Here is a 22,038-nt window from a genome sequence, read left to right as displayed (position 1 = left end):
TGATTGCCTTCACTCAAACTCCTCGGGTCCCCTTCGCAAATTTCCCCAGAACAGCTGATCAGTAGCTCTGCTCTGCTGCCCTCTGCTGGATGATTGCCTTCACTCAAACTCCTCGGGTCCCCTTCGCAGATTCACCTTCAACTTAGGCTGACCGCACTGCACGTATGCAAATTTCCCCAGAACAGCTGATCAGTAGCTCTGCTCTGCTGCCCTCTGCTGGATCTAAGAACTCAATAAGACAGGTGCTAGATTTGGAGGTAGGTGAGCACTTTGGTGATAGTGACCACAATTCAGCTACGGTTACTTTAGCGACGGAAAGAGATAGGTATAAACCGCAGGGCAAGAGTTATAGAGCTGGGAGAAAGGCAATTATGATGCAATGAGGCAAGTCTTAGGATGCATAGGTTGGGGAAGGAAACTGCAGGGGATGGGCACAATTGAAATGTGGAGCTTGTTCAAGGAACAGCTACTGCATGTCCTTGATAAGTATGTACCTGTCAGGCAGGGAGGAAGTGGTCGAGCGAAGGAACCGTGGTTTACTAAAGTAGTTGAATCACTTGTCAAGAGGAAGAAGGAGGCTTATGTAAAGAAGAGATGTAAAGAGACGTTAGGGCGCTCGAGAGTTACAAGTTAGCTAGGAAGGACCTAAAGAGAGAGCTAAGAAGAGCCAGGAGGGAACATGAGAAGTCTTTGGCAGTAGGATCAAGGATAACCCTAAAGCTTTCGATAGGTATGTCAGGAATAAAAGAATGACTAAGGTAAGAGTAGGGCCAGTCAAGGACAGTAGTGGGAAGTTGTGCGTGGAGTCTGAGGAGATAGGAGAGGTGCTAAATCAATATTTTTCAACAGTATTCACGCAGGAAAATGACAATGTTGTCGAGGAGAATACTGAGTTACAGGCTACTAGACTAGAAGGGCTTGAGGTTCTTAAGAAGGAGGTGTTAGCAATTCTGGAAAGTGTGAAAATAGATAAGTCCCCTGGGCCAGATGGGATTTATCCTAGGATTCTCTGGGAAGCTGGGAAATGTTGTCCCCTTGTTCAAGAAGGGGAGTAGAGACAATCCCAGTAACTGTAGTCCAGTGAGCCTTACTTCTGTTGTGGGCAAAGTCTTGGAAAGGTTTATAAGAGATAGGATTTATAATAATCTAGAAAGGAATAATTTGATTAGGGATAGTCAACACAGTTTTGTGAAGGGTAGGTCATGCCTCACAAACCTTATTGAGTTCTTTGAGAAGGTGACCAAACAGGTGGACGAGGGTAAAGCAGTTGATGTGGAGTATATGGATTTCAGTAAAGCGTTTGATAAGGTTCCCCACGGTCAGCTATTGCAGAAAATACGGAGGCATGGGATTCTGGGTGATTTAGCAGTTTGGATCAGAAATTGGCTAGCTGTAAGAAGACAGAGGGTGGTGGTTGACAGGAGATGTTCAACCTGGAGTTCAGTTACTAGTGGTGTACCATAAGGATCTGTTTTGGGGCCACTGCTGCTTGTCATTTTTATAAATGACTTGGAGGAGGGCGTAGAAGGATGGGTGAGTAAATTTGCAGATGACACTAAAGTCGGTGGAGTTGTGGACAGTGCGGAAGGATGTTGCAGGTTGCAGAGGGACATAGATAAGCTGCAGAGCTGGGCTGAGAAGTGGCAAATGGAGTTTAATGCAGAAAAGTGTGAGGTGATTCATTTTGGAAGGAGTAACAGGAAGACAGAGTACTGGGCTAATGGTAAGATTCTTGGTAATGTGGATGAGCATAGAGATCTCAGTGTCCATGTACATAGATCCCTGAAAGTTGCCACCCAGGTTGATAGGGTTGTTAAGAAGGCGTACGATGTGTTACCTTCTATTGGTCGAGGGATTGAGTTTTGGAGCCATGAGGTCATGTTGCAGCTGTACAAAACTCTGGTGCGGCCGCATTTGGAGTATTGCATGCAGTTTTGGTCGCCGCATTATAGGAAGGATGTGAAAGCATTGGAAAGGGTGCAGATGAGATTTACCAAGATGTGGCCTGGTATGGAGGGAAGATCTTATGAGGAAAGGTTGAGGGACTTAAGGCTGTTTTCGTTAGAGAGAAGAAGGTTAAGAGGTGACTTAATTGAGGCATACAAAATGATCAGAGGATTAGATAGGGTGGACAGTGAGAGCCTTTTTCCTCGGATGGTGATGGCTAGCACGAGGGGACATAGCTTTAAATTGAGGGGAGATAGATATAGGACAGATGTCAGGGGTAGGTTCTTTACTCAGAGAGTAGTTAGGGCGTGGAATGCACTGCCTGTAACAGTAGTGGATTCGCCGACATTAAGGGCATTTAAATGGTCACTGGATAGACATATGGATGATAAGGGAATAGTGTAGATGGGCTTTAGAGTGGTTTCACAGGTCAGCGCAACATCGAGGGCCGAAGGGCCTGTACTGCGCTGTAATGTTCTATGTTCTCAGGGCAGAGGATGGTGTATGGGATGCATGGATTTACAAGTATCAACACTATGTTGGCATAGGGTCTATAAAGAGCCATTGGGATGTGAAGGGCAGAGAGATATGAGGGACCATGGGGTTGTGCGGGGGCCGGGGGATGGGGGGGGATCATGGGGTGGCATAGGTTGTCATGGGGTTCGGAAGTGAATAGGGGGTGAGGGGGATCAGGGCTGTAGGGCTGTTTTTTTTTTTCATTTTTAAATTCAATTCAGCAAGGAGTCTTCCACCTCAGCACCCAGCAGCCTCTGCACTCGTTTCAAGGGCAGTGGGCCCAACTCTTGATCAAGGACAGTGGGCCCAACTCTTGATCAAGGGCAGTGGGCCCAACTCTTGATCAAGGGCAGTGGGCCCAACTCTTGATCAAGGGCAGTGGGCCCAACTCTTGATCAGGCCCACACCCAGAATAAAAATCAGAACTGTGAGCCGCCAATTTTAAAGGTTTAAAGGTGAGGTTCACAACTAGAATCAGCCTGATAGCTATTTGATAGCTATCCCACATGTGACAATAACCAGTACTCACCCCAGCCCACAGAGTAGTATCCCTCTGCACAAGGCACACACTCATAGCAACAGGTATGTGCGGAATTGGAGTTCTTCCTTTGTCCAGGTTGGCAGGACTGCGAGCAGTTAGAAAATATATCCTATGGAAACAGAATTAATCCAAAGTATTGTTAATTTGACATGACAGTCATTGATTTTTAAACGTTATATACCAATCACCAAGGACACTGTTTTGTCAGATGCACCAAAGCAAAATAGCTACCCTGTTCTTTATGCTTGGAGTAAATTATTTTTTTTAGCAAGAGGTTTTATCAATCTTTCACAGAAACACCTTGTTGAGGTTAAATTTCCATGGGATTGTTTCGGCGTAACTTAAAAGCACAAGAATGATTCTTTTTCGATGCTTTTCCACATCCTTGGACGCATTTTCTGCCAGAGGTAATGTATTTAAAATCGCAACTAATATTCAGGTAATTGGAAACAATTGGACTCGCAACTGATGTCCAATTTCAGCATTTCATGATGTGAGCAGCTGGGATGTCTTAAGAAGTGAATTTAAATAATTTAGGACTGAGACAGAAAACGCAAACTGAGGGATTATTTCCTACATTACTTATATCTCGATTGTCAGCCTTAGCTCAGTAACACTCTGGTCTCAGAGGGTGGAGAAAGTGTTTCAGACTGCAATTATATAATCTGGGTTGAGACTTCACTGCAGTAATAATGGAATACTGGATTGTTGGAAACGATGTCCTTTGAATGAACCAGGAGCAACTTGTCTGCTTAGGTAGATGCAAAAGGACAATGAGGTCTTCTGGTGCGCTAGCCAACATTCCCCCCACGATCAATTTAATCAAATGCAGATTATTAAGTCATTTATTGTATTGTCCTTTGGAGGTCTTGGCTATTTTAAGAGCCCGTCATGTTGATTCCCTTATTTCCCATTTCTTTTATTTTGCCGTTATCATTTTTGATCCATAGATGTTTAATGGACATATACATTTAAGTCAAGCAGAGGAAGTGAGGAAATCAAAAGTTGACATATAGTACACTATGCTAGCTTTTGAACAGCAAAACTCAGATTTTTTGGCTCCCAAGAGATCGGAGGGATTTGGTTCGATTGGTTGGCTGGCGTCAATGAATTGGCTAAAGGCCGTATTCTGCCCGGCAACAGGCAGTGATTGGGTCCTACCCGAGTGGAATGGTTTTCAGAGAGCAATGGCGAATGTCTCTCTGTCTGTCTTTCTGTCTGTTGGCAACAAAGTGGCAAATGAAATACAATGTGCAAAAGTGTGAGGTTATGCACTTTGGAAGGATGAATTTAGGCGTATACTATTTTCTAAATGGGGAAATGCTTCAGAAATCAGAAGCACAAAGGGACTTGGGTGTCCTTGTTCACGATTCTCTTAAGTTTAATGTGCAGGTTCAGTCGGCAGTTAAGAAGGCAAATGCAATGTTAGCATTCATGTCAAGAGGGCTAGAATACAAGACTAGGAATATACTTCAGAGGCTGTATAAGGCTCTGGTCAGACACCATTTGGCGTATTGTGAGCAGTTTTGGACCCTGTATTTAAGGAAGGATGTGCTGGCCTTGGAAAGGGTCCAGAGGACGTTCACAAGAATGATCCCTGGAATGAAGAACTTGTTGTTTGAGGAACATTTGAGGACTTGTTGGAGTTTAGAAGGATGAGAGGGGAACTTATTGAAACTTACAGGATACTGTGAGGCCTGGATAGAGTGGACGTGGAGAGGATGTTACGACTTGCAGGAAAAACTAGAACCAGAGGACACCATCTCAGACTAAAGGTTTGATCCTTTAATACAGAGATGAGGAGGAATTTCTTCAGCCAGAGGGTGGTGAAACTATGGAACTCTTTGCCGTAGAAGGCTGTGGAGGCCAATTCACTGAATGTCTTTAAGACAGAGATTGATAGGTTCTTGATTAATAAGGGGATCAGCGGTAATGGGGTGAAGGCAGGAGAATGGGGATGATAAAATATCAGCCATGGTTGAATGGCGGAGCAAACTCGATGGGCTGAGTGGCCTAATTCTGCTCCTATGTCTTAATGGTTTTATGGTCTCTTTGTCTCTCTCCAGAAATACTGCCTATCTGCTAATTTCTGAATTTGCAGAGAACCTGGATGAATCTGCAGTGAAAACCATTACAGACTGAAAACAAAAACCTTGAAAATAAAGCCTAGACTGAAGGAAGGTGTACTGGAAGTCAACCATCTAAAACAATACTCTTATCGTCTTACTTTCTTCATTATTTTACACCCCTCTTTTCCCCTCTGTGTTTGTTTGTCTGCCTTGTGTGTGTATGGAAGGTGGGGATGAGTTAAAGGGCGGAGGGGGGTGGTTAGGAATTAGATAATAGTTAACTAATTGTGTTTGCTGCATACTTAATTATAGTTGTTAATAAAAAATAAGTTTTTAAATTTACAAACCTGCTATTTATTTATTGGGAAGCAATAGACCAAAGACTTCGGGTATTTTCTATGAATTATTTTTTATTTTCAATTGTGTTGTGACTCCAGGTCAAGTGGGGTTAGCACTAGCCCAGGATGTCATAACACTATGTACAAAATGCCTGTATCATATACAACAGCAATAGTGATTGTGCTTGAATGCGATTCATTAACTACAGAGCACTTTGGGACCTCTGTGGCATATTAGAAAGCATTAGATAAATGCAAATTCTTTCTTTCATAGGAAGCTGCTGTGGAAAGGCATTTTGTGGTGTGCGAGGATAACCTCTCCAAATGCACTTAAGTTAAGAAAGGAGCACTGCCACCGTTGTGTATCACTTTGCTCCCTTCTGTTCTATGTCACTCTGCAAGCGCAGAAGTGGGTTACTGGATGATACTCAAATGCTTATGCTACAAAGAACACACATTACACTTCTAAATTTATTTGAAAACTTGCCTTTCCATTTGGCCGGTTCAATTCCGGCCTCGGGTGACTGTGTGGAACTTTCACTTTCTCCCCGGGTCTGCGTGGGTTTCCTCCGGGTGCTCCAATTTCCTCCCACAGTCCAAAGATGTGCAGCTTAGGTGGACTGGCCATGCTAAATTACCACTTAGTGTCCAAAAGGTTAGTTGGGGCTACTAGGTTACAGGGATGGGGTGGAGGTGTGGGCTTAAGTAGGGTGCTCTTTCAAAGGGCCGGTGCAGATTCGATGGGACAAAAGGCCTCCTTCTACACTGTACATTTTATGATTCCATGATTCTTTTTGGGAAAACATTCTCGGGGTCAGTTTGAATTGGAAGCTTGACCATTTGTCCTCCTGCAATATGGGTATGTCTGTGAGCCAGGAAAATATATAAAAGATGTTGCTGGGCTACTTTGCATTCGGCCTTTTTCAAGGCGCAACAGGCTGAGGGGCTTGCTACTTTGCCTATCTACATTGTAATGTACCATGCTGATTTTTCTGAAGCTGGCAAAATTTATTGGGAGATTAGAAATCTTGAAACAACAGATAAACTGCGCGCACCAAGAAAAATAAATCCAAACCTCTGTGATGTTTCTGATGGTTTCATCATAAATGTAGATTTGCTTATTCAGAATGTTATACTCTCCAATTATTTTAAACTGTATAGTTCCATTTTCCATCACCCACTTCATTAAGTCATATCCATTTACAGAGTCTCCATTTTTGTCAAAATAGAACAGTCTCCCCTCTTCAGTGAAGTTCACCGTTTTTAATGCTTCAAGTAGCTGCAAACAAAAATGATCAATGATTAGTGTACAATTTTATTCAGGAAGATTGAGAATCCAGAGATTAGTTATAACTTTTTTTTGGTTAACTGGGTATCTGCCGAAAGCTGCTGCCAAATACAGGAAACTCCAATTTTAAAAAAAAATCCTTTACGGGATTTGGGTGTCGCTGGCTAAGCCAGCGTTTATTCCCATTCCTATTTGCCCTTTCAGAAGGTGGTGGTCAGCTGCGTTTTGAAACTGCTGCAGTCCCTGAGGTGTAGGTACACCTACTGTGCTGTCAGGGAGGGAGTTCCAGGATTTTGACCCAGTGACAGTGAAGGAACGGTGATATATTTCCAATTCGGAGTGGTGAATGACTTGGAGGGGATCCTCCAGGTGGTGGGATTCCTAAGTATCTGCTCTTGCCCTTCTATCTGAAATAAAAACAGAAAATACTGGACAATCTCAACAAATCTGACAGATTCTCTGGAGAGAAGGGAGTTCACGTTTCGCATTGTGCTGACTCTGTCAAAGCTGGAGAGAGCTGGAAATGGGGTCATATTTGCACCATTGTGGGGTGGGGGGTTGGTGGATAGTGGGGCTGGATAGGGGGCCAGTGATAGGTCGAGATTGACAAAGATGTTGTGGACAGAAAGACAAAAGGAATGTAACTGTCAGTGATTAAGGCTAAGAAAGTTGCTAATAGTGGCACATAATGCGTGAATTTCAGATCAAAGGTGAACAGTGTGTCAAAGGGCAATTAGGAACAAGGAACAGATGACCCAAGTGGGGTGGGGGTGGGGAAACGGTGAGGCAATAAAAGATCTATGAAAGAAATGAAAACATAAATTAAAAAAAGGGGTGAAGGTGAAGGGAAGAATTCACAGTCTGCAGTTGTTGAACTCAATGTTAAAACCGGAAGGCTGGGCTTCACTGGAACATTGCAGCAGGCCAAGGACGGACATGTGGATATGAGAGCAGGACAGTGAGTTGAATGGGTGGCACGGCAGCACAGTGGCTAGCACTGTTGCTTCACAGCTCCAGGGACCCGGGTTCAATTCCCAACTTGGGTCACTATCTGTGTGGAGTCTGCACGTTCTTCCTGTGTCTGCGTGGGTTTCCTCCGGGTGCTGCGGCTTCCTGAAATGAAATGAAAATCGCTTATTGTCACGAGTAGGCTTCAAATGAAGTTACTGTGAAAGGCCCCTAGTCGCCACATTCCGGCGCCTGTTCGGGGAGTCCTGAAAGACGTGCCTGTTAGGTGAATTGGACATTCTGAATTCTCCCTAAAGTATGCCCGAACAGACTCCGGAATATGGTGACTAGGGGCCTTTCACAGTAATTTCATTGCAGTGTTGGTGTAAGCCTACTTGTGATGCTAATAAAGATTGTTATAAAAAGCGCAAGCGACAGGACAGTCTGGGTCCTGCTTGCGGACGGACCAAATGTGTTCTGCAAAGCAGTCACCTAATCTCTCCAATGTAGAGTAGACTGAATTGGCAGCAGCAAATGCAATGGACGAGATTGAAGGAAGTGCACGTGAAGCACTGCCTCGCTTGAAAAGTGTGTTCAGGCCCTTGGATGGTGAGCAAGGAGGAGGTAAAGGGGCAGGTGTTACACCTTCTGCGATTGAACAGGAAGGTGCCATGGGAAGAAGGTGAGGTGTTGGGGGTGTGGAGAAGTGGACAAGGTTATCTCTGAGGGAACGGTTCCTGCAAAATGTTGACCGGGGAGTGAGGGGGAGATGGTGGCATCATGCTGGAGTTGGTAGAACTGGCGGAGGATGATTCTTTGAATGTGGAGGCTAGTGGGGTCAAAAGTGAGCACCAGGGGGTCCTTATCCTGGTCCTGGGAGGAAGGGGTGAGAGCAGAGGTGCGGGAGATGGGTCGGAATTTGTTGAGAACCCTGTTGACAACAATGGGTGGGAAACCACAATTAAGAAACAATGAAAACATGTTAGCAGCACCGTTTCGGAAAGTGGCATCATTGGAAGCGATGCAACGGAGTTGAAGGAACTGAGAGAATGGGATGGAGTCCTTATAGGATGTCTAGTGTGAAGAGCTGTAGTCGAGGTAGCTGTGAGAGTCAGTGGGTTTGTAATGGATATTAGTGGACAGTCTATCCCCATAAATTGAAATAGAAAGGTCAAGGAAGGGAAGGGAAGTGTCGGAGATGGACCATGTGAAGGTTATAGAGGTGGAAATTGGAAGCAAAATTAATACATTTTCCAGGTCCAGGTGGGAACATGAAGCGGCACCGAAACAGTCATCGATGTACTGATAAAAGGGTTGTGGGTTGGAGACATATTTAGGTAAGAGTTAGCAGTGTTTTTCTTTCGCATGCTGACTGAACCAGTCACCCATATCTAGCCAATGGTTTTGAATTGTTGATAACGATCTTGTGAAAACAAAATGAAAAAAATTGAAAAATTGAAAATGAAAATCGCTTATTGTCACGAGTCGGCTTCAATTAAGTTACTGTGAAAAGCCCCTAGTCGCCACATTCCGGCGCCTGTCCGGGGAGGCTGATACGGGAATCGGACCGTGCTGCTGGCCTGCTTGGTCTGCTTTAAAAGCCAGCAATTTAGCCCAGTGAGCTAAACCAGCCCCATACTTGTGAACTTGTGAATATTTGTTAAAAATTGCACGTCTGGGAGATACAATAGTACAGAATCACATGATGCATCCATTCACAGGCTACCAAAGTGAACCTGGCATCAGCATGGAAACCAGCTTTACAGGAACATTTAACAATTATTTTGTAGTTAAATAAGAATTTATTTAAAATAAAATATTATAGTAAAAATAGCTACCTCCCATGGTGCAAAATTGGGTGTTTTTTGACATACTCCTCCTTGACATTTGAGGAGGTTCCTCAGAGCATGAGCTATTGATTTAACTGCTAAGTACGTTGCATAAGTGCCAGCTCGCTCAACGTTTTGAACTAAATAATCGTCATCAAAATCTGCGATGGATTCATTTGTTTTGTTACAAGCGAGAGGTGATACCAGTTTCAAGGAGTCTGGAAGTGGGCAGTCCTTTAAACCTGAATTGCACATCTTTGTGTAATTGAGATACTCAGCTGAACAAGTAAAACGAAGTTGCTTATATTTTTCAATGAACTTATTAAAAGCCCCAGGTCCTGATCTTGGGTTCCTTAAGTGTTCATTAAAGCCCGGGATATTTCCATTTTTGAAGGAAAAGCCAAATACGTTTCCAACTTTTTCAATATTCTGCATGGTTGAAACAGCTCCCGATATTGTCCAGGCATCGCTGGCAACCCACACCCTTGTAATGTTACGCTTAATGATTTCCCCCAACAGTTTAATGACAACCGCTGGTTTAGCGAAGAGAACAATAACATTTGCAGTAGGAATGGTTTCAATTTTTGAAACCAGGGCCTGTATTGCTTCATCATTTGATTCACCAGCAGCAAATATCGAGATCAGTTCTTGAAAACCAATGCAAATGTCAAGGTCATGTGCGTTTGAAAGGAAATCAGCCATTGCAGATTTGCCATAGTCATCATCTGTTGCGATAACCCCAATCCAGTTCCAACGAGAGTTGCTGACAAATCGAGCCAAGGCCTTTGTCTGATGGATGTCACTTGGAACTGTGCGTATCAATGATGGAAATCTCAGCTTGTCGCTAAGGATTGCAGCAGATGATGCAGGACTGATCTGTAAAGCAGTCAGAATGTAGGAAAGTTATTCAATTACACATACAGGGCATGGATGATTCTCTGTAATCATATCTGAATTTGAATGGAAATGGACAGTCCATGGCACTCTACACAAAGGTGTAACCCATCACTTGCAACACTTGGAATTTCCGTTGGCTACATGCAAGCTCCTGATTGCTCTTAGGAATTGCACTGTTAACCCTGCAGGATGTGTTAATAAGCAATCTCAAGAAATCTGGCTGGGCTGTAGCAGAGTCATTGTGAAAACCGCAAATCCTGCTCTCAGTCTTTTTGGCCTGGCAAAGAAATAACCAACCCCAGTCTTTTCTTCATTCATTTAGGCTTTTTCTTTCTGAAGCCCCATTTTTGTTTTGTACTTCTTACAAACACAAAATTTATATGCCCGTTCACATTTTTGTTGGTTCTTTGACAACCAGCGATTGCCTAGCATCATGTCCAGGTTTAAGCAGAATGGTAAATGAGTGACATTTCTGCACGGTCAGTTTCCCAAAGAACGACAAGTTCAGTTTCCCGAGAAAAACTCGCATCAGGAGGTTATATCCAGCCAGTCATCAAGAAGTATTTTTCCTACCTCCGCCTAAGCTAGGGAATAGTGTGTGTGTGTGTGTGTGTGTGTGTGACATCTCCAAGTCACGAGATTCTCACTGAAATCTGCTATATTTAGGAGGCAGACCTGCAGCCTCCGAGTCGGGCAAGGAGTGTCTTTGAAGGTGAGCATGCTGATGTATTTCTTCATGTCAGGATTTTTTCAGTCAAGAGCAAGAGGCATATCCAACATTTTGCAGTCATTGTGTGCTATTGTATAAGGGATGTGACTGATGCAGGATGATGCGCCAAAAGAATTGCCTTCTCTCTTTCTGCATAGAGACAGGTGGAATGTGCATGTGGATGTGTTAGGATAGCGGATTACCCCATTGTGTAGCGTATGCCATGGACTGTCCACATGCTGCTTTTCAGGTGGTCCACTTCCTGAATGTGCAACTGGTGTGTGACAATGCTCAGCACACCATACTGGTCAATGCCTGGTACGCTGGAAGCAGTTATGATGCCTCTGTTCTCTGTCAGTCTGCTGTACCATTAGCATTTGAATTTCTGCAAGATACCAGAGGCTATTGGATGACCAGTACACCTAGGTGGAGTGCATGAAGCAGGATTGATGCTGCCACACAAAATATTAACGAGCAGGTAACTGGGGTGCTTAAGCAACACTTGCACTGCCTTTACCCCTCAGCAGCAGTCCAGACTATTTACCAGGCTGATTCCTGGGATGGCAGGTATGACATACGAGGAGAGGTTAAATCAGTTATGATTGTATTCATTATATTTTTAAAAATTAATAATAATAATCACTTATTGTCACAAGTAGGCTTCAATGAAGTTACTGTGAAAAGCCCCTAGTCGCCACATTCCGGCGCCTGTTCGGGGAGGCTGGTACGGGAATTGAACCTGTGGCTGCTGGCCTTGTTCTGCATTACAAGCCAGCAACACTGTTTTAAACCAGCCCGGGGATCTCATAAAAACCTAGAAAATTCTTAAAGGACTAGTCAGGGTAGGTGCAGGAAGGGTGTTCCCAAGGGTGGGTGTGTCCAAAACCAGGGGTCACCATCTGAGGATACATGGTAGACCATTTAGGACAAAGTTGAGAAGAACTTTTTTCACCCAGAAAGTGGTTAGCCTGTGGAATTCGTTACCACAGGAAGTAGTTGAGTCCAAAACATTGTATGGTTTCAAGAAGCAGTTAGATGTAGCACTTAGGGCAAGGGGGATCAAAGTATATGGGGGAATGCAGGATTAAGCTATTGAGTTGGATGATGATATTGAAGGTGGAGCAGGCTAGAAGGGCCAAATGGCCTCATCCTATTTTTTCTACGTTTCTACGTTTTCTTTGTTTCCTGCGGCGCTCTCCAGGCAACATTTTACGATTTGTCAAGACCTGCTCTTTCTTGCACAACTTCATAACCATGTGGGCACAGCCCTGGCCATGAGGTATATGGTGAGAAGCTGAGGAGGAGAAGGACTGTCTTTCTGGCCAGGCTGTCCATGATTGGTTCCTCCAGCTGCTGCAGTACCAGTGAACACATCCACAATTAAATGAAATGAAAATGAAAATTGCTTATTGTCACGAGTAGGCTTCAATGAAGTTACTGTGAAAAGCCCCTAGCCGCCACATTCCAGCGCCTGTCCGGGGAGGCTGGTACGGGAATCGAACCGTGCTGCTGGCCTGCTTGGTCTGCTTTAAAAGCCAGTGATTTAGCCCCGTGAGCTAAACCAGCCCCTAGGGAATACCCCAGTCACCAACTGTTCCGTACCTTACCTTCTCCACAAAACAAATATTGAAACTGAACTTTATCAAGAAATGGATGGGCTGCAGATGGCCTCCAATAGCTCTGGTCTCGAATAGCTTGGCGTTCGACTGCATCACCTCAACATAAATAAACACAGCCTGGGATGGCTGTCTGAGTGGCAATAACAAGGCCACTGGAGGAGTGGTAGAAGTGGGTGAATAAATACTGTAATTGTGAGAGTAGTCCATAGAACCACTGCTGCTCCTCTTGGGTGGCTGCTCAGGAATCTTTGTGATCTATTGGAGGACAGATTACTGGACTGCTGGTAAGAACCTGCAAGCTCTTGTATATTCACCACTGTGATTGCAACAGTCAGAGCTTGCATAGCAGCAAGCTGCCCTATTGTTACTTCAGTCTGAACTCTCACAGCCACTCTCACACTTCTGGTGGAAGATTCTTGTGCTCCACTGGAAGGTGAGACATTGGCTATCAACTGCACCGTCATGGTTGTGTCCGCAAGTGTTCTCAAGGAGTTGGCCACTATATTTACACCGGAATGAATGGGCTCCAAACTTTGTGTAATACCCTGTGTAAGTTGTTGCACTCTGTTATGCTTCTGGACAGTGACCACAGGCTTTCTAGAAGGCCCAGCAGTGGACCTGTGTGCATTCCTATCAGCATTTTTCTGTATATTGCACCAATGAAGTCCTCATCTGAGTCTTCTGTAGCAGAATTTATGTCTGACCTTGCCTCCAGTAAACAGACACCTGCACAACATTTCCCCCTGTCCTGACTGCAGGGGACATGCCCAATGTCTCACCACATATAGCTCCATTTCTACTATACAAACATATGAATTAGAAGCAGGAGTAGGCCACTCTGCCCCTTAAGCCTGCTCCGCGATCCAATAAGATCATTGTTGATCTTACTGTAACCTCAACCCCACATTTCTGTTTACCCCTGATAACCTTTCACTCCCTTGCTTAATCAAGCACCTACCGAGCTCTGCCTTCAAACTGCCTACTGAGGAAGAGAGTTCCAAATAATCATGACCCTCTGAGAGAAAACATTTCTCTTCATATCCATCTTAAATGGGCAACCCTTATTTTTAAACAGTGACCCCTAGTTCTAGATTCTCCAACAAGGGAAAATATCATCTTCACGTCCATCCTGCCAATACCCCTCGGGATCTTAAAGGTTTTGATCAAGTCGCCTCTTATTCTTCTGAACTCTCATGGGTACAAACCTAAACCCTCTAACTGATTCTTTCCTGGTATTAGTCTAATGTATCTTCCCTGGACTGTTTTGAACACATCTTTCCTTGGATAAGGAAACCAGTGCTGTGTACACTGTACTCAATACCCCGGATGTGGTCTCACCAATGCCCTATACAACTGAAGCACAACCTCACTACTTTTGTAATCAATTCCCCTCACAATAAACGATAACATTCCACTAGATTTCCCAATCATTTGCTGAGCGATCCTCTGAAATTAAGTAGGTTTCTGAGGTGGATGGATGTGAGTATCAGTTTCTTCATTAACAGTCTTTTCTTCCACTAATCACTTGCTCCTGCACCACTATCTGAGAGGTGGCAGAACTGGTTACCTGTCAGGAGAAAGGTGCAGAGATAAAGTAATAGTAAATGTTGGCAAGGGCTGGGAAAGGTATCCTTAAACCAACTGTCACTTGTAAATCAGCAGGAATTGTGCGATGAAGGTGCAATGGAATGTGAGAACAAGGATTAAATATGAGGATTCTGCCATCTTCAGCCTCAACACTGACCGCTCCAATGATGGTGAGCACCATCTCCTCCATGGGGGTGAGGACATGCAACCGTGCCTGTCTCCTTTTGGCTAGCTCCCGCTGCCACAATGTTATGCGGCATATAGTTATCAAAGCGAGAGGAGAGAGAAGTGTGTCAGACAGTGTGGTTCAATGATTTTGGGTGATGTGATGAGAATGGTTGAACAGCTGGCAATGTGAGTGTGAGGATGGAGTGATGCTGTAAATGTGAGGTAAGAGCTGTGATGGCAGAGATTGTTGGGAGAAGGGGAGGAAGCAGTGAATTGAACAGCAAGAGAGGCTAGTGGTGCAAGTCTAAAGGATATGGCACTGGATGATGAATTCACTGACCTAGATCTATTGGTGTTTGAACTTTGTGTGGCAAGCATCCAGGTTGTCAGTGCTACATTTCCTGCATTGACCACAATAGATATCTGCTCCTATTACCTTCTGAGGGTTTGTCTGGAGAGCTTTCTGATCTCTATGGATAGAGGACCTATCCAATGCATGCACCATGGACTCCAGTGCCTTGAGAATTTTGGGCCATGTTCCTTCCCCTGTTGTGCCATTATCCAGACTTATTGCAGGTCAAATTCTCTTCTCCATCCACTTCAAGCACCGGCTGCATCAATAATGTACCTCATCTTTAAGAGGCGCATGCTGGCTTTAAGATTCACTAGCCTTGCGGAAATATAGGCCCCACTGCTGATGTGTGCAGTCACTCTTCCATACATTTAGTGCTGGGATGCATGCAGCTTTCATGTAAATGATCTGAGAAATGTGATACTTGTGTGCAGCCTGCATCATATTACAATCCCCGCACATATTGTTGAAGGTTATGCAGTCTTGCCCATACTTTCTTTACTTCCGCCTCAACCCCATTCTCAGTTTTGTCTCTGCTTATTTCCCAATCCTTACATCTCATCAGCTAAGGAGATATTTTATTGGTTCTCCACTTCCCTCCGGTCCCAGCTTGCCCTTTCAACAACTTTGTAGGCAACCTATTTTGAATTGAACAGTCCAGTCCAATGAACCAGACACTCTGTTATGTTCTCTGCTGCAACAAAACCTAGCCCATTAATAAAGTAAAATTAGTAATGTGGGTGTGCAATTGTCAAAATGAACTTCAATACAGAGCAGAGTGGGGTAGTACATATTTTGTAGGAAGAATAAGGAGACTAAATACTCTATAAAAAGAAAATATTAAATGGGGTACAGGAACAGAATAATTGGGGCACATGTGCAAAAAGTATTAAATGTAATGGCACCAGTTTATAAGGCCATAAAATAAGCAAACTAAGAACTGGGGTTCACTTTACTGGGTATAGAGTTGAAAAGCCGAGAAAACAAAAGATGCTACATATCCTCAGCAGGTCTGGCAGCATCTGTGGAGAGAGAAACAGAGTTAATATTTCAAGTCCAAATGACCCTTGGACTTGAAACATTAACTGTAATTCGCTCTCCACAGATGCTGCCAGACCAGCTGAGGTTATCCAGCATTTTCTGATTTTTTTCAGACATCCACCATCGGCGGTATTTTGCTTTCATGAAAAAGCAGAGAATTTGTGTTAAATTTGTATAGACCACATTTGGAGTACAGTGACTAGTTCTGGTCTCCATACTATAAGAAGGGCATGGAGAGACTGGAGAAAACCCCAAAAACATCTCCTAGAATTATACCAGATCTGAGAGGTTATATGCATCAGGAAAGATTTAAAAAGGTGGAGTTTGTTTCTCTCAAAATGAGAAGTTTGAACGGTGGCCTGATGGAGGTCTTTTTAGATTATGAAAGTGATGGAATAGACTTTGAGAATATATTTCTACTTGTGGGAAAAACTAGAACTCTGATCATAAATATAAGATTGTCACTCATGAACAAAATTGGTTAAAGTCCCCGCCTGCCTCACACTGGGTGTGTTTGGCATGGGATGGCAGGGATGGTCACAGCCTTTTGTGGCCTAATTAAAAATGGTAGGAAGAAAAGGGGAGCACCACATTTGGTGGTGCTCAATGTGCATTGGGAAACCCCCAAGATGCCACCCCTTGTTCTTCCTCTCACTTGCCCTCTGTGATCGAGCTCCCCATCCCACTATCCCACACTCTGGGCTCTAAGTTCCCTCCCTGCCCTAAAAATGTGGGACTCACCTTTGTGGCAGCCATGGGCCTCCTTCATGTTCCTGCCTGCAAACCTGGTCGCGCCAACCTCTTAGCTCTGGCTCTGCTGGCCAATCTGATTGGCTGACTGAGGACAATAGTTCCTCCCACTGAAGGGCGAATGGCCCACTCTCAATGACGACAGCCCACTCCCATCTGCCGGTGACTTGTTGGTGGGAGGGCAGGCAGTGTTTCCAATCCCGCCCACAACCGCCTCCCCACCCCCCTCCCCTTTACAAAATAGCCCAATAGGTAATTCAGGAGAAACCTTGTTACCCAAATAGCGATAAGAATGTGGAACATGCTACTCAAAGGAGTAGTTGGGGTGAACAGCATAAGTGCATTTAAGGAGAAATCACATAAGCACATGAAGGTTATTTTGATAAGGTTGGATGAAGAAGAGTGCCAGAAGGCTTCTGTTGAGCGGAAAGGCCTTGGTCTGAATGGCCTTTTTTAATGCTGCAGATACGTTGTAATGCTTGTAATGAGGATTGCATATACATTCAACGGATATGAAACAAAAATATTGCACAGGAGCAAGGCTTTACATACCTGAGGCATGAGTGCTACATTAAATATTCTTGCGGTGGAAATCGACAACTCCGAAAAGATTTCACCTACAACAACTTTTACAATCGGTTGGTAATCTGTGTAGTTGCATCGAACCTCCAGACAATTATCTGAGATATTCACTTTAGAAAGTAACTTCATTGAGGCTGTTACAGCCGTGGAGACATCTGTACAGGTATCATATATTTCATATCCAAGTTTAATACCAGGAAGTAACGTGGAGTTGTTGGTCATTTCAATTGTATGTATCATAGCCTGTAGCCAGATAAATCTATGAACATCAAACCTTTAAAACAAAAACCAAACATTATTCTAAGCATTAAAAGGGTTAAAAGTGTGTCAAAAAAAAGTTTCAGTGACTATATGAAAAATGAAATGAATATATCCATCTTGATGAGAAGCATCTATTATATTTTTGACATAGTGCATTTTCCTAACTTAACACACAGGCTTCAGTGACACTGTACATGTGTTTTTTTCCCCAAAAATGATTTGAATGCCTCCAAAAACATTGTAAGGTGTGGGTTGTGAGAGGAAGCGTATTAGCTCCTTACCTGTCCAAGTGCTGACTGCAGGGAACATCTGAGGTTTTAAACATTTTAATCGCAGGATTCTGCTTGCACTGGAGCAATAAATCATTTGATGCTGGACAAGTCATCGATGGCCACATGTGAATTTAAAACAGCTGACGTTTCAGTAATTAATTGTAATAATTAACCAAATTATCATGAGCGCACAGAATTGGGCAAAGTGGCCACTCTGCAATTTCCTAATCCATATTCCTTCTCAATAGAAGCTTTGCCTTGTAAAAAATCATCCGATAATGTTAGGCTTCGCTTAAAGAGTTTAGGGATCATCACAAGACAGCATGCAGGATCTTGCTGAAGTAGATATTGCAAATTAGGGAAAGTGATGGTTATTAAATCTTGAAGTGTTCAATCTTCCTCTATGCCAGCATAACACGTTGCTTTGAAATGTACTTCAGATGGAAATATAATACAATCGTTAAAAAAACTCAGATACTTAACTTATCTCGCACACCTTTTCAAAATGTAAGCAGCTTTTGCATTAAGTGGAAGTAAATGTGTGGGTGGGACACACAATTCTGCAACAGACTGCTTCAATAAAGAAGTCTGAAAAGACACTAATCTACTCTTGTTTTCCACTCTGTAACTTCCATGTCGACTACAGATTTAATATAGGAACAGGATGCAACAGGGTGGCACTGCTGCCTCAGAGTTCCAGGGACCTGAGTTCGATTCCCGGCTTGGGTCACCGTCTGTTGAGATTGTACTTTCTCCCCTTCTCTGCCTGGGTTTCCTGCGGGTGCTCAGGTTTCCTCCCACAAGTCACGAAAGACGTGCTTGTTAGGTGAATTGGACATTCTGATTGGTCCCTCCGTGTACCCAAACAGGCGCCAGAGTATGGCGACTAGGGGATTTTTACAGTAACTTCATTGCAGTGTTAATGTGACACTAATAAAGATTATAGATTATTATTATAAACAATACAGGCCAGAACAGCCAGCATGTACATTTCCAAATGTGCATACCGATGCAATCATTCAATACTCATACTGGTATTGGTTCTGAAAATACAAGTAAAAGCAGATCCAAACAACAAAATGTTTTCTTTTGAAATCTGATAATCAAGTGAAACTGTCCCATCCCCAATCATATTGGATTCCTTATATAACAAAGAAACATTTAATTACTTGAAATCTAAACGGCAAACCATACTCGAAGCAGTCACATGTTTAAAGTGTGTTTAACTTTGTATCCCATGCTTATTGCAATAATGTTCCTGAATAAAAGAACAAATAAACTTACACTTTACATGTCAATGGGTCTGGTTTAGAGCGAATTTCTAAATGTTCCACTTGACGATGGATTGGGAAGATTCCACCAATGTTGATATCTCCTTGGCTTCGGGCTCCTACAGTGTCACAGGCTCTCACGGTCCAGCATAGAAACCAGCATAGAAACACACAGCACCAAACATCGACAGGCTTCACAGCGAGCATTATTCCTAGGAAAGTTTAGTTATTTAATGTTGCATACAACTAATTAAGAATTTAAATGTAACCACGGAGTAAATTAGAATATTCAGGACCATACCTTCTGCTTAGATGTATTTATTGGGATGTCTGAGAGTAAATTAAAACAGCTTCCTCTTTTGATCTTGGGCACAAACAATACTCTTTCACTTCACCTGCTGTGCAGTGACACTCTGAAAGGAGGAGTTTCTTTGTTTTTAAAGCTATGAAGCTTTTCTTCATGCCAGGAATTTCCCTGCCATTCTCACCAACACGTCGAGAATATTAAACTTTTTATCGTACTTCCTGCTTTTACTTTCAGGATGTTTAACTGTTAACAGGTACAGGTATCGAGGCAATGGCTTGAATAATGGCAGAAATTTTTATTTGCTGTTGATCTTGCATCCTGTTATGTGTAATTAGGTGTGTGGATATATAGTTTGTATTTCATAGGATGTAGGCCAGTCAGCATTAATTGTCCTTAATTTTTAAAATTAATTTAAGGGATGTGGGAATGGCTGGTTAGGCCATCATTTATTGCCCATCCTCATTTGCCCTTCAGAAGGTGGCGGAGTTGCCGTCTTGAACCGAGGTGTAAGTACACCCACTGTGCTTTCAGGGAGGGAGTTCCAGGATGTTGCCCAAGCGACAGTGAAGGAACAGCAATTTATATCCAATAGCCCTCGAGAAGATGATGGTGAACCACCTCTGTGAACCACCACAAACAGCCGTGGTGCTCTTCGGGAGGGAGTCCAGCATTGTAACTCAGTAACGATGAGGTCGCAGCAATGTATTTCCATTTGGGGGGCGGTGTGTGACCTGGAAGGGTAATTGCATGTGGTGGCATTCCCAGACACCTACTGCCCATGTTCTGCTAGGTAGTAGAGGACGCCGTTTGGAAGATGTTATTGAAGGAGACTTGACGTTGATGCAGGGCACATTATAGATGGCACATACTGCTGTCAATGCATGCCGATGGTGAATGCTTAAGGTGATGGATGAGGTGTCAATCTGGATGATATCATGTGCATTGAATGTCGATGGAGCTCCGTCGCTCTCCTGATTTGTGCCATGTAGATGGTGGAGAGTCAGGCGAGGTATTCATTGCAGAATCCCAGCCATTGGCTTGCTCTTTACTCACAGTATTCAGCACAATTAGCCCATTTAAGTTTTGGTCAATGGTAAGCTCTAGTATGTTTGAGAGGAGACTGGGCATTCATTGGCTGGATTGTTTTTGTCCTGCTTTTTGCGCGTAGGACATACCTGGCTAATTTTCCACTTTTTCCTTATTGCAGCTGTATTGGAACAGCTTGGGGTGTGCTTAGTACTGGAGCATAGTTTTTCATCACGATAGCTGGAATGTTATGAGGCCCATAGTTTTCATAGATTTCATAGAATTTAGAAGGAGGCCATTCAGCCCACCGAGTCTGTACCGGCTCTTGGAAAGAGCACCCTACCCAAGCCCACACCTCCACCCTATCCCCATAACCCAGCAACCCCACCCAACATTAAGGGCAATTTTGGACACTGAGGGTAATTTAGCATGGGCAATCCACCTAACCTGCACATCTTTGGACTGTGGGAGGAAACCGGAGCACCCGGAGGAAACCCACGCACACACGGGGAGAACGTGCAGACTCCACACAGACAGCGACCCAAGCCGGGAATCGAACCTGGGACCCTGAAGCTGTGAAGCAATTGTGCTAACCACAATGCTACCATGCTGCATCCATCACTCAGCTCTTTCTTGATATAATAGTCTGGAGAGCAATGCACAGTGACTAATTTTCTTGTATCAGGATTACATAACAGTAACATTTTCAAACAGAAGAAGAGATTTCCTCCATCTAGTCCACCTACCCAGAGTATTACCTCAGTGCACTTCTAATGAGCCTGCATCCCATTAATTGATAAGAACCTGTCTAGATTCTTCTGGGAACCCATTTCTTGTTTTATCAACTGTGTTGGAAATCTCTTTGGCTATATAGTGTGGCACTTGGTGCCAAACAATTTGAGCCATAGGTTCCATGCCATATCTCTGGCAGGGAGTCCTCTGATTCGCTCGCCCCACCATCACCTCAACACTGCAATCATCGGGATGCCACAATTAAAGGTCGCCCCAGCGCACATCAGCCATACTTTGTAGCTTGCTGGGAAATGATGGCTGGCAAGAAATTCACCCCCACTTTTTTGGATGTCTCCCTGGAGTAACATCTGTTTCCTGAGGAGGCATGATGTGATGACCTCTATCTGCACACAGGAAGAAAACCAGCCAGCAAGGTCACTGTAGTGAACGTATTATGGTAACCATTCACCACTGTACTACATTGTATTATGCTGTTGCCCATGTGGGCTCCACCTATGGACCATTGTACTGTATTGCACCGATTGTATCATGTTGGTGCCCTTGTGGGCTCCGCCCCTGTGAGGGGAGGTATATACAGCTGCTGCCCTGTAGGCGGCTTTCAGTGCAGAGCAGTCGCAGGCAGGCACAATTCTAGCTGATTAAAGCCACAGTTCACTTCAACTCTCCGTCTCGTGTGAATTGACGGTCTCATCAACTTAATCAACTAAAACATCGCGATGGAAGCAGCCCTCAAACTTTTTTTTTTAAATAATTTTTATTGAGATTTTCAAAAACATATCAAAAACAGAAAATAACAACAAAAAAACAGTATTAACAACATCAAAAAGAAAAACACACTAACCCCCAAAACCAACCCCCCCCCCCCCCCCCAGTAACTACAAAAAGAAGAAATAGATAAACACCCGGCATATTCAATAGCACATACACACATTTCTCCCTACCCCCGAAACAAACCCCCCCTCCTCTT

General features: G+C 43.7%; 1 protein-coding gene across 1 annotated transcript in view; it reads right to left on the bottom strand.

The window, feature by feature from the left end:
• The window catches only part of LOC119967231 (G-protein coupled receptor family C group 6 member A-like), a 35,596-nt gene extending 16,241 nt beyond the window's left edge, over window positions 1–19,355 (bottom strand). Inside the window, exons 1-6 of the mRNA XM_038799480.1 lie at window positions 19,287–19,355; window positions 18,999–19,197; window positions 17,152–17,455; window positions 9,486–10,352; window positions 6,487–6,690; window positions 2,993–3,113 (exon numbers count right to left, since the gene is read on the bottom strand). Coding sequence (XP_038655408.1) covers window positions 2,993–3,113; window positions 6,487–6,690; window positions 9,486–10,352; window positions 17,152–17,455; window positions 18,999–19,192 — 1,690 coding nt within the window. The 5' untranslated portion in view covers window positions 19,193–19,197; window positions 19,287–19,355. The remainder of the gene's footprint in view (window positions 1–2,992; window positions 3,114–6,486; window positions 6,691–9,485; window positions 10,353–17,151; window positions 17,456–18,998; window positions 19,198–19,286) is intronic.
• Between the last annotated feature and the right edge of the window lie 2,683 nt (window positions 19,356–22,038).

Source organism: Scyliorhinus canicula, chromosome 6 (genome assembly GCF_902713615.1).
Source record: "Scyliorhinus canicula chromosome 6, sScyCan1.1, whole genome shotgun sequence".
Taxonomy (NCBI): Eukaryota; Metazoa; Chordata; class Chondrichthyes; order Carcharhiniformes; family Scyliorhinidae; genus Scyliorhinus; species Scyliorhinus canicula.
Note: the sequence above shows the minus strand (reverse complement) of the source record. Positions and strands in the feature narration are given on the sequence as shown.